The 13478-nt window shown below is 40.1% G+C and overlaps 1 protein-coding gene across 2 annotated transcripts; it reads left to right on the top strand.

Annotated features, from left to right (window-relative positions):
- Window positions 1-1816: 1816 nt before the first annotated feature.
- Window positions 1817-10310, top strand: tmem250 (transmembrane protein 250). 2 transcript variants are annotated; one of them, XM_073052854.1, is made up of 3 exons: window positions 1817-1938; window positions 2452-2572; window positions 9698-10310. In XM_073052854.1, the coding sequence occupies exon 3, from the start codon at window positions 9821-9823 to the stop codon at window positions 10238-10240; it is 420 nt and encodes a 139-aa protein (XP_072908955.1). In that variant the 5' UTR covers window positions 1817-1938; window positions 2452-2572; window positions 9698-9820; the 3' UTR covers window positions 10241-10310. The 2 variants fall into 2 exon arrangements, with proteins under 2 accessions (XP_072908955.1, XP_072908956.1); XM_073052855.1 differs by lacking the exon at window positions 2452-2572.
- Window positions 10311-13478: the final 3168 nt, after the last annotated feature.

Here is a 13478-nt window from a genome sequence, read left to right as displayed (position 1 = left end):
ATTGCTCTGCGACGACACTGGTGCCAAGCTGTCCTTGCCCTTCCCTTGGACAACATCAGTGGCGTGGAGAGGGGAGACTTGCAGCTTGGGCAACTGCTGGTCTCCCATACAACCCTGCCCAGGCCTGCACCCTGGAAACTTTCCAAGGCGCAAATCCATGGTCTCTTGAGACTAATGGATGTCTATTCAAGATATATAGATTTACATAGCAGAAGAATTAAGAGTTATGAGGAAAAGGCAGGTGGGTGCAGCTGAGTCCCATGGCCAGATCAGCCACGATCATACTGAATGGCAGAGCAGGCTCAACAAGCCTGATGGCCTACCCCTCATCCTTCACTTATGTTCTTATGTATTCAGTCAAAGAGTCATACAACTCAGTAATACGCCCTATGGCACACCATACCTATGTTGATCTTTGACATACTAATTTCATTTTCCAGCAGTTGGTCAGTGGCGTACTATTCCTTGGTGACTTGATGTCCTGATTTAATCCTGATGAAGGGTCTCGGCCCAAAATGTCAACTTACTCTTTTCCATAGATGCTGCCTGACTTGCTGAGTTCCTCCAGCGTTTTGTGTGTGTTGCTTTGGACTTCCAGCATCTGCAGATTGTCCTCATGTTTGTGACTTAAGTGCTTGTCTTAATGCTTCTTAAATGTGAAAGCACCAATGTGTCTACCATCTTCTCAAGGAATGGTTTTCAACAGCTCCCCAACCAATCGTCTCTAATACACAAGGACAGCAGGTCCATGAGAGTATTATCAATTCATGTTGCTCCCTTTTCAAGGTTCTTTTGAAGACCCTGACCTGTAGTTACACTCTGGCTTTGGTTCTTTGTGGGAATGGAACCCGCTGTCAAGGCCTCACGACCGGTCGCTTTTGATATGCCAAGGATGCGGTTTGGAAAACTAGCATGCACCTTCAAGGTGCCAGATTTCATGGCTCTGGAGACAGACTGGTGCCCCCGACTAAGGCATCGCGGGAGAACACGGAAGATCGGAAGCAGCAGGCTAGCTGCCGTGGGCTGTGTTTCCAGAGACCTGAGTTCTTTGGGCACAGAGCTCAGAAGAAGCAACACAACAGACTTTTAACACCGTAAATCAGCGAGTTGTTTGTTATGTCTCTCCTCTCGCTGTGAAACAGGAACACCTCTTTTTCCCTTATTAGGGAGAGAGAGAGCCCGTGGTTTGTCGCATTACCAGGTGAACGAATAGTCTTTGCGTTACTGCAAGTCTGTGTCTTTATTGATGCTTTGCTCCATGGTTCAGTGCTCGGTGGAGGGCGCTGATGCTTTTTTGCTGGTGAGGGGTTGGGGGAATCGTTAGGGTTCTAACGTTTAACTATCATTCATTCTTCAGGGCACTCCTATGTTTTCATGGATGTTTGCGAAGAAAAAGGAATTCCACAACGTATATTGTATACATTTCTCTGGCATTAAGTGTACCTTTGAAACCTCCCCATTATCCTGCTTTGGAAATATATTGACATTGCTTCATGATCATTGGGACAATCCTGGAGCTCCCTCCTCAGTGACTTGATGGGAACATCTTCAGCAGACGGACTGTGGTTCAAAGAGGAGGGGCTCAGCTTCCAAAGGACTTTTACAGATGGACAATAAATGATAATTTTGCTGATATTGCCCATGGTCCCCAAAATATACATTACTCATACGTGCATGAAAACATACTTACATGTGTGTGAAAATGAATAGACGCAAATGTCTGCGTTTATATATCCAGACATACGAATGTCATCGTCTGCGCATTTCTATATAAAATATTTATAAAACTGAATGACATTTTGCAATTGGGGTTCCATGGGTCTGCCGGGCTGCCGCCGCTGCTTGGCGACATGCCGTAAAATGTGAGCGGTCGCTGAGGAGACGGTAAGAAGCCTCTTCTTCCGTGGTACGGATGTTCTCAGTTGTTGAGCGCAACATGTAAGTAAAAACGGGCCGTGGTAGCTGGTTTCTCTTCGTCATCCTCTCTCCGTCCTTTCTCACAGGGCGTGAAAACTGCTTACTAATTGGCAGGCGGAATTCGGAGCGGGATGGGGGAGGTGGAAGAGCGGCCCGGCCCGGGTGGGCCCAGGGCTCCGCCAACCCTAGTCATTCCTTGGCTCCAACTAGAATTATCCTTGCAAAATATCCTCACGTTCGGAGAAAGGCATCCCTTGTTCACGCGGTTCATTAGATTTAATTCTAGTTCTTTATTTAGAAGCTGCTTAATAATTTATTTGATGTGAATGTTGCTAGTCTTTGCCCTTTGAACATGCCTTTGAGGGCTGGCACCCCCAGTTAACAGGACAAATGTGAATTTTGTTTTTAAAGTAATATTTGCATATAGTTTATTCACCCCTTCCCCACTGCCCTTGATGACCTTATTGTATTTTGTGTCTGTGATGATCTTGTGTTTTTATATTAATGATTTTTTTATATTTCTTTGTGTGATAGTGTTTTGTGAAGAATAAGAGATGTTAAAGAAATATTGTTAAAATTGTAAAATTTCGATTGGAATGAAGAAGCCAAACCAGTGATGCTGCTAGCAGATATGCCTGGCTATTAGGAAATGAAGGTACATATTTGGCTGACAAGTGTCATGTCACCCAAAGTGATCAAATTTGACTTCTGGTACTATTTTATGTTAACATGTTCTCCCTGTGAATGCTTGGACTTCTTCCCTCATCCCAGAAATCTGGTGGTTATTAATTGACATGTTTAAGTTGCTCATAGTATGATTGTGTGGTACAAGATTTGGGAATGTATATGTCCAAGAGAAGGGGTTACAAGGAGAATATGATTACCGTACTCTGAAAATTCAGTGGGCCAGATGGTCCTCAAAGCTGTTAGAGAATATAAGGGTAAAACTTAAGGTTGATTGCAAGAGCTGAGGAAAACAGAAAAAATATTTGTCCATAAGAGATATCTTTCTCTGTTCCAGACACCTCTTCTTAAGCTCCTGTCCCCTGGTCTCTCCACCTTTGCCTTCAGTGATGGAGACAAGAAGTCAGCAGACTTCCGAGTCTGCTGCATTGCTGCTAAATATTTTTTTTCACCCCTCCCCCAAGCAAGCACAGGATAAACTGGAATCTTTACTCTCTCTCCCCCGCCCCCCAGTAACTTTGTGTACAGTATATCAGGGGATAAGTGCAGAATTTTGCAAGGTGGAAGATGAAAGGCTGACCAAAGTGGATTTTCAGAAAAGAGACGCAAGAGACTGCAGATGCTGGAATTGGGGTCAATATACAAAGTGCTGGAGGAACTCAGCAAGTCAGGTAGAATCAGTGATAAAGAGTGGACCATTATGTTTGAGTCTAGACCCTAAATCTGGAGTGGTTGTTCAAATAATGTTTCTCATGGCTTGGGGCATTTTCCAGTTTTCAAATTCAGGTTGTTGTAGGAGATGATTGGATGTTCGTACAATTCTGTAATCAGATTAACACTGCGTGGGAAATTTTTCTAAAAAGCAAACGATGATCTTCATTCAAACCAGCAGCAAATTTTCTGAGTTTTTTAAAATTTCACTGATACCACCCATCAATCCCAAATAATACAAACTTGATGGACCTGTTATGTTTTGATATTTTTGTCTTTGTCCTTTTCTAAATACAGTTCTTTATATGCAACATAAAACTGTTGTGATTGCAATTTCACAACATACTTGCTCTTCTTGTCCTCTTTCACCTGGAGAGGGAGAACGAAACAGCTAATGTAGAAGTGTGGGGGGGGGTCATGAAATTGCCTATTTAAATAATTTTCAAAATATACAGTAGGTTTAGAAATGGTTCTAAAAGCTAAGTTGGGCTGCAATTTTATTGCCAATATTATGTTTATCCACAATTTTTTTGAACATTAGCACAATTTAATATTTAAGTCTTGGCATACATTAGGATAACATTCTATATGATAGTAAAGGTCCCTGTGGAGGACAGCTGGCATCATCAACATGGTTTTGGTTTAGACTTGCATTCAAAACAATGTTGAAATATGCTTGAAATAATTGCTCAGGTTTATTCTCTTGAGCATAATACCCAATATTTGATTCATTTAAGATTAGCCAGCTGGATAGCAGAGAAGCTCACACCCAGAGCTCTGGTCAAGTGAAGTAAGTCAGTTCACTGCTCTCAGCATATCTTGAATCTCCTGTACTCAAATGTATAAATGGATGTAATTGTGGCTTATGTCCCACTTTTGTCTCCAAGTGCACTGCTGCCCCTGTCCCCCTGTTAATAATATCAAGAATCAATAAGGGAAAGGGGAGGTTAGATAGTACAGAAAAAAATACTTGCAGTTAGGGCCTTCTTTTGATATGCAGGTACTGTACTTGCAAGGCAAATCCTATTGAAATTAGTGTGTTTTTTCTACTTCAGGTAGATCCTTGAAATTGTTGTTCCTCTCCGTGCCTAATGGCACACCGGGTGGCAACCTTGCCATTTCTTTAGCATTTGTCTATTTTTTATGAGGCTGAGTTGCTGGCTCAACGCTCAACCCAGCACGGATGGAAAGTGTGCAAGGAGCCAGCCAGATTCAAACCCAGGACCACTCACCTCAAAGTTTGATGCAAATGCCACTACACCATCAGCTGGCAATAGACCCTTGAAATATAAACTGTTAATCCAGACACATTGAAGATACTGGAGATCTTCATTAATTGTGTACAGAGATTACACTGCCAGATTTGCTTCCATGTGCTTAGTTCACGTTTTTTTGCAACTTTTCATGAAATTCAGCACTTCGTATACTGTGCAGATGCTAGAAATCCAAAGCAAAACACATATATTGCTGGAGGAACTCAGCAGGCCAGGCAGCATCTATGGAAAAGAGTAAACAGTTGATGTTTCAGACTGTGACCCTTTATCAAGACTGGAAAAAAGATGAGAAATGAGAGCAAGAAGGTGGGGGAATGAGAGGAAGAAGTACAAGGTGGTAGATAGGTGAAACCGGGAGGGGGTGAACTAAAGAGGTGGGAAGCTGATAGCTGAAAAAGGTAAAGGTCTAGAGAAGGGGGAATCAGATAGGAGACGGTAGAAGAACTTTGGGGGAAAAGGGAAGGGAGAGGAGCACCAGAGGAAGGTGATGGGCAGGCAAGGAGATAAAGTGAGAGATGGAATAGAAGCCTGTGAGGAGAAAAACTGACATTTTTAAACAATTTTTAAATAAATCTAGAATTGAGCAAATAAAATCTTTTTTGCTATCACATTAAAATATTCAGAAACTATTAATCTGGCTACAATTTTCTTCAAGGAAAACTTTACTTTCACGTTCTGCATATTGAAAATGCTCATTGAAGAAAATGGCCTGGAGAAGGATTGGAGAAGTATTTTTTAGAAGTATCTATTTTTCTCCCCCTCTGCTCCTGGCCTCACCTAAGCACATTACTGAGGAATCCCAATTAGATTAGACAACACAACTGTATCTAGTCTAGTGAAGAACACAGTAGCTATCATTCCGTAAGCTTTATCTTCAGAGATGCTGCCCGACCTACTGAAAATGTTTAGCATTTTTTATTGTTATTACTGCTTGTGGTTCTGTAGTGCTTGCCAATTTGTTACCACATTTTCCAGCGCAGGATGAAGTTTAATGCACTTCAAAAATCTGGCTCAACACACAAAATGCTGGAAAAACTCAGCAGGTCAGGAAGCACCAACAGAAAATGAACAGTCGAGTCCTGATGAAGGATCTCAGCCTGGAGTGTTGACTACTTGTTCCTTTCCAAGGATGATTCCTGTTTTGCTGATTTCCTCCAGCATTTTGTGTCTGTTTTTCTGGATTTCCAGCATCTGCAGAGTCAGGGTTTTTCATTTTATTCACACATATTTACTTACTTTTAATAAAATAATAACTTTAGTGAGAAGTTATTTGTTAGAAACATAGAAAACATACAGCACAATACAGGCCCTTCAGCCCACAAAGCTGTGCCAGACATATCCCTGAGTGTGGCTTCTATATTTGATAGATAGGTAGACAGAGGAGGTGGGGTGGCTCTGTTGGTAAAAAAAAAACAAAGTTAAATCCTTAGGGGGAAAAAGTGACATAGGGTTAGAAGGTGACAGCTTTGTGCCAACTTTGCTGAACGATCCAATGATAAATGGAGAGGCAAGTCGTGTTGAGGAAGCAGTGAGTCTACAGAAGGACTCAGACAGATTGGAAAATGGGCAAAAAAGTAGGAGATGGAATATAGTGTATGAAGTATGTACTCATGCACAATGGTCACAGGAAAGAAGGCATAGATTATTTTCGGAGCAGTAAGTAAATTCAAAAAAAAATCAGAGTTGTAAAAGGACTTGGGAATCCTTGTGCAAGATTCCCTCATGGTTAACTTGCAAATTCAGTTGGTGGTATGGAAAGCAAATGTAATGTTGGCATTTGATTGAGGTGAACTAGAATACAAGACCAAGGGTATAATGCTGAAGCATTATAAAGCATTGGTTAGACCACACTTGGAGTATTGTCAGCAGTTTTGAGCCCCTTTAAGAAAAAATGTGCTGATGTTGGATAGGCCAAGAGGAGATTCACAAGATTGATTCCAGAAAGGAAAGTGTTAATCATGTACTGTATAAAGAGTATTTGCTGGCTTTGGGCCTGTACTAACTGGAGTTAGAGGAATGGGTTGGCGGGGAGAGGATCTTACTGAAAGGCATAAATCGAGTGGATATAGAAAGGGTGTTTCCTATAGTGGGGGCATCCAGGACCAGAGGGCACAGCTTTAGAATAGAGGGACATCGATTTAGAACAGAGATGAGGAGGAATTTCTTTAACCAGAGGATGGTGAATCTGTGGAATTCATTGCCCCAGGCAGCTGTGGAAGCCAAGTCATTGGGTATATTTAAAGCAGAAATTGATAATTTATTGACTAGTCAGATTACAAGGAGAAGGCAGGAGAATAAAGTTGAGAGGGACAATAAATCAGCCATGAAGGAAATGCTGAACAGTTCTGATGGATGGATGAATGATATAATTCTGTCTTTAGTCTTAAGGAGAGGTGGTAGTGAATTAACAACTTTGCTTTATTAGCCATGACTTGAGATAAACCTAGTGGTGAACTGGGATGCTGTACCTGAACCCGTGCTTGAAATTAAGATCCTAAAGGTGTATGCAGTTTGCTCCAGCTGCTAAGTAATTAAATATGAATAAAGGTACAACAAAAATTACAGAAACAGATAACTTCCTTGCAACATTACTAGAGTCAGACACTCAATGGTGACTTTAATAGGTTGACTTGTACACCTGCTCGTTAATGCAAATATCTAATCAGCCAATCATGTGGCTGCAATTCTATGCATATAAACATGCAGACGTTATCAAAAGGTTCAGTTGTTGTTTAGACCAAATATCAGAATGGTGAAAAAATGTGATCTAAGTGACTTTGACCATGGAATGATAATTGGTGCCAGACACTGCTGTATCTCAGAAACTGCTGATCTCCTGTGATTTTCACATACAATGATCTCTAGAGTTTACAGAGAATGGTGCGAAAAACAAAACAAAAAAAATCAATGAGTGGTAGTTCTGTAGGCAAAAGCACCTTGTTAATGAGCAAGGTCAGAAGAGAATGGCCAGAGTGGTTCAAGCTGACAGGAAGCCAACAGTAACTCAGAAAGCCATAGGTTACAACAGTGGTGTGCAGAAGAGCATCTCCAAATGCACAACACATTGAACTTTGAAATGGATGGCCTGCAGCAGCAGAAGTCCACACAGTGTTCCATTCCTTTGACCACTTTATTAGGTACACTCTGTTAACTAATAAGGTGGCCTCTGTATGTATGCTCCAGTCATATCATTAACTGCCTTGTTCTAATATGATAACACTGGCATGTATTCAATAAATGTGGAAACATCATCAAAGTGATGAGAAGTGTAGCCCACCTCTCACTACTGGGACTTCTTAGCTCCAAACTCATCACAAACTGGTCATAGTTTGGACCAAAGAATTGAGCTTCAGAGGTCAATTGAGATGAATCTGCCTGCCCTGTCGGCAAAGCATGATTTGACTGCATGAGGTAGCATCAAGGGTATGGTGGCATCAGGGAGGGTCATTAAAACTGAAAACAATGGGCATTAAAGGAAAGGTGTTTGGAATTGTAACTACTGTCACTTAACGGTCTTTCCAAATGCAGTTTTAATCAGTGTTCTGGTAATATTTTGTAATTTTAAGGAATGTTTTTTGCATTTCCTGTAAAATCTACTATGTGGTTCTTAGCACTGGTGAGCCTCTAATTTTAACTGTTATTAGGAGAGAATCAACGTGAATGGCTAAGTACACGAGTTAGAAAGTGAGCATAACTGAGGATCAAATTCAGATAATTAAACTTAATGTTTTAAAATATGTAAAATCAAAGTTATGTGATATCATGCAATAATTTGTGGTAGGTAAGAAAGAAATGGGTCAAAATATTATTAAAGTACTACTGATGCTCTCACTGGCATCTGCAGACAAAACAGACTGCATCATGCTTCTTCCCCTCATCTCCTTCCTACCCATTTTAGACTTAATGTGTGATGTTTGAGTTTAACCTTAAAATTGAAATTAATCCAGACTGTAACTTCGGGGATGAGTACATTCCCCTTTTCTGCCACCTTCATCACAATTAACAAACCAAATTGTTCACGTTTTAATAAAAACAACTTAGCAATGTGTGAGTAAACCATAAAATAAAATCTGAATGATGCAATCCAAATTGTAGTAACCAAAAGGAGGTTATTCTTGATCGTAAACAAGAAGTTCAACTGATACTGGTGATCCAGAGCAACATACACACAATGCTTGAGGAACTCTGTAAGTCAGGCAGCATCTATGGATATGAATAAACACTCAGCGTTTTGGGCCAAAACCTTTCTCTCAGCCTGAAACATTGACTATTTATTCATTTCAATAGATGTTGCCTGACGGTACTGAGTGCATCCGGCAATTTGTATGTGTGTTTCAGCCTGTTGAGTCTTTCATTTGTTCCTAGCAGACTGATCCTTACAGAGCCATTCTTCCACACTTTCCCAAAGCCCTGCAAATTAATCTGTCAAGTTCCCTTTTGGAAGATTTGTTTCTCTTTCCATTAGCCTTTTGGGTAATGGCTTTCAGATCATAACTGCTTTTTATGTAATTTTTAAAAAAATCACTTTTTGTATCCTTTGTTCAAAATGTTAAGTCTGTGCCCCAGGTACTTGCACTGAAGCATTTTGTTCTATCCTGTATACTTCTGTCAAATCTTCTATCTCAACCTTCTTTGATGCAATCCAGTCTAGTTCTCCATTCAAACCATAAACCAAAGTAAGCATTGGTTTACGATAATGTCAACAGAAGTACTAAATTTCACATTATTGCACCAACGATTGAGGAACAAATGAACTATGCACAGAGATATTATAGCTCTAATTTATTTATAGTTATCAGTTTCATTTGTGAAGTAAAGTAAGCTTTTTTGCTGATTTTCTTTCCTTTTATGATATTAGGGACTCACTCCTGATGTGATGCATTTTCATAAGACCGGCAGGAGGAAAGATGGGTTATGGTGGATCAGTGGTGTACAGAAACAATCTCCTCTTGATTTGAGGATATTGCAATTGTGAACAGAAATTTCCCTTGCTGAAATTTTTTTTTCCCCTCCTTATGTCCCAGCATAAACCAGAAAGATCAGGAGAGTAATGGAAATTAAGTTGTTACTTGGTTTGATGCATTTTAATTTTTTTACCCCTTCTTTTGCAGACCTTTGAACAGGAAACAGTGGGGAGCTGTTGACCATTAACAGACGATGATTTGTTTGTTGTTTGCGAAGCCACATTTTCTCGGACTCCTGTCACTGAGAGAACATTGCAGCAAGCTGCCTTGATGCCGATATTCCCAATCCCCCGTCGGGTGCGTTCCTTCCATGGCCCCCATTCTACATGTCTACATTCGGCATGTGGCCCAGTTCGGACAACGCACCTCGTCCGGACCAAATACAGTAGCTTCGACCTTTACTTGAAATCACGGTGGCTGTTTTGTTTCATCCGCTTCCTGTTGTACTTCAGCTGCAGCCTCTTTACGTCCATACTCTGGGTGGCACTGTCCATCCTCTTCTGTATCCAGTACTTCTTCATACGTGTGTCCCTGCGCTTTCAATACAAGCTTTCCATAGTGCTTCTGTTGCTGGGGCGTAGGCGTGTTGACTTTAACACAATGAATGAACTCTTTATCTATGGGATCCATGTGACAATGCTGCTAGTTGGAGGACTGGGCTGGTGTTTTATGGTGTTTGTTGATATGTAAATAAGAGTGCATGTGAGAAATGGTTTTGTGCATTATATTGTAAAATATATTGTTTACAATCATGCAAAAAGATTATTTGATTTTTATTGAAAACAAAATCTTGCTATGTTAAAATATATGAATCATCAATCATTGCTTTGTTTCTTTTCCCACCTCTCTCTCACTCTCTCCTCCCCATCCATGGTATGTCTGCAGCATCATTTTGATGAAGCATTACACAAGCCAACAGTAAAATTACGGGAGTAGAGAAGTCTTACTGCAGTTATATACATCCAAAGTACCATGTACTATTTTAGACTCCATACATGTTTTAGAAATGGTGCCGCAGAAGTTCATTAATTGGATTAGTATATGATAGAGGGAGTTGCCCGGTGAATGAAGTCAGAATAAAATAGGCTATGTTGTTCAGAGGTTTGAAGAAAGAGAGGTAATTGTACCCCACAATGTTCTGATCGGGCATGATACTGAGGGGCAGTTTACTCTGGTGGGGAGTCTGAACTGGGGAGCTTAGTCTAAGAGCAACAGGGTTGAATATTCGAAACATGCTTTCATCCAGAATAGTGAACATTTTGTACGTTGGGTGTGTACAGATAGTATATCAGGCTAGGTTGAAGGTTACAGAATTTTGGATTCCTGGAGAATCAAGGAATATAGGGTTTGCACAGGAAAATGGAGTTGAAGTCATTAGTTGTGACTATTGAATATTGGGCAACTTGAGGAAGCTAGGTAGTTGACTCCTATTTCTGTTTTTGTTTGGGTTGCAAACCCATCACTCTGTCTGGAGTTGAGCTCCATTGACTTGGGTGACACTTAGCTCAAATTAAATGATCTAATCTTAAAGCCTGGGAGACAATACAGATCCAAATGCACTTGATAATCTATGATTTGACAAAGGGAAGACGTAATCAATCAAAGCCTCCCAATCTAAATGCATTTCAGTAAATGACTACGCATTGAGTGAAAATGAGAGGGATACTCTTCTAATTCAGATAGTCTTTTTAGCAGCCATAGGCTAGGCCTGGTAAGGAAGGAAAGGCTAGCAATGAGTTGTTATGAACACTGGAAGAAAAATATCTCCTTAAAAGTAACTGGTATAAATGCTATTTAGATTATAAGAGCTAAGCTCTTAAAGAGATTGTGAAAATGAAAGTGGAATAAACCAGCTCCAAGTGAGAAGGATTCAAAGTAATATGTGATTAAGAGAAATGGGAAAATTTGAGCATTAGAAAGAATCCGGGCAGAAGATTAAGTACAGTTACCAGAGTTTGCATTGGATGCGTTTTAAAAACGTTAAAGATGAAAGAAGGCACAATCAGGAATATTTTGAAATGATAATATAGAAGTGCAAAACATGAATACAATTGTCTTATGGTTATGTTGTGACACTAGCAACAATGACGGGAAAATAGAAAATATCAGTAAGTTTCTTGTTGGATTTTCTAACTGGTTATTGGTGTCTTTGGAGGAATTTGGGGATTTTTTTTGTACATTTGTCTTCTGGAATCAGATTCGATGGTTACTTTCAAATCAAAGTTTAAATACTTGAAGTTAAATATGAACTATTGTGCTGATGGCCAATTGAATATAGTGTAGGGAAGTGTATGATCATGCATTTTGTTAGAAAAAATAAAGGCATAGACTATTTTCTAAAAGTTGAGTGAATTCAGAAATTTCAAATGGAAAGGAACTTGGGAGTTCTTGTGCAGAATTCCCTGAAGGTTAATTTGTTAGTAAAGAAAGCAAATGCATTTTGAGAGAATCAGAATATAAAAGCAAGGATGTAATGCTGAGGCTTTAGAAGATATTGATCAGACCATATTTAGATTATTGTGAACAGGTTTAAGTCCCATATCTAAGAAAGAATATGCTGGCATATGGCAGAGTCCAGAGGAGGCTAAAGAGAATGATCCCAGCAATGGAAAAAATTAGTGTATATGGAGCATTTGATGGCACATGGCCTGTACTCAACTGTAGTTTAGAAGAATGAGGAGGATTTCATTGAAACTACCAAATCTTGAAAGGCCTAGACAGAGTGAACGGGGAAAGAATGTTTCAAATAGTGGGAGAATCTAGGACGCGAGGACACAGCTTCAGAATAAAAGAACATCCCTTTGACAAAGATGAGAAATTTCTTTAGCCAGAGTGTGGTGGATCTGTGGAATTCATTTTCCCAGCCAGCTTTGGAGGCCAAACCATTTTGGTATATTTAAAGCAGAGGTTGATCATCTCTTGAAGTGTTGAAGGCTATGGAGCAAAGGCAGGCAAATGGCGTTGAGAGGAAAAATAAATCAGCCATGATTGAATGGGAGAATAACCTTGATGGGCCAATTAGCCTAATTCTGCTGCAATGTCTTATGGTCTTATAAAATTTGCAAGAATTTTAGTTAAAGTGTATGTCAGTGAAATTCATTGAAAATACTTTTTAAAGAGTTGTAAATGCATATGACTTATGTTGTATGATTATTTTTTTTACTAGTCCATTCATCTGTCAACTTTAGGCCACTCTCTTTGGTTACACATTGCAAGACATTTTAAACAAACACTGGAAAACTCTCCAGTGCCACATTCTCTTGGAATGAAAACAAATGTGATCACTCTAGGTTGATCTATTTGCTAGTATTTTCTATACTGACCATATTCAAAAGGGTAACAATTATACCAATGTCCAGGAAGAGCGGTGTGAGCTACTTTAATGACTACTCCAGTAGCATGGTGATGAAATGCTTTGAGAGGTTGGCCATGGCTGGAATCAACTCCTGCCTCAGCAAGGACCTGACCCACTGCAATTTGCCTAATGCCATAATAGGTTTACGGCAGACACAAGCTCAGTGGCACTTCACGCGGCCTGAGATCATCTGGACAACACAAGCACCTATGTCAGGATGCTGTTCGTTAACTATAGCTCAGCGTTTAACACCATAATTTCTACAGTTCTGATCAAAAAGCTACAGAAAATGGGCCTCTATATCTCCCTCTGCAATTAGATCGTTGACTTCCTACCTGGAAGACCACAGTCTCTGTAGATTGGTAATAACATTTTCTCCAAGCTGACTATTAACACTGGTGTACCTCTGGGATGTGTGCTTAGCCCACTGCTCTTCTCTCTATATACCCATGTCTGTGTGGCTAGGCATAGCTCAAACACCATCTATAAATTTGCTGATGATACGACCATTGTTGGCAGAATCTCAGATGGAGACAAAAGGGCGTACAGGAGCAAGCTAGTTGAGTGGTGTTG

This window comes from Hemitrygon akajei, chromosome 7 (genome assembly GCF_048418815.1).
Source record: "Hemitrygon akajei chromosome 7, sHemAka1.3, whole genome shotgun sequence".
NCBI lineage: Eukaryota > Metazoa > Chordata > Chondrichthyes > Myliobatiformes > Dasyatidae > Hemitrygon > Hemitrygon akajei.
This window is presented reverse-complemented; position numbering and strand designations above follow the sequence as displayed.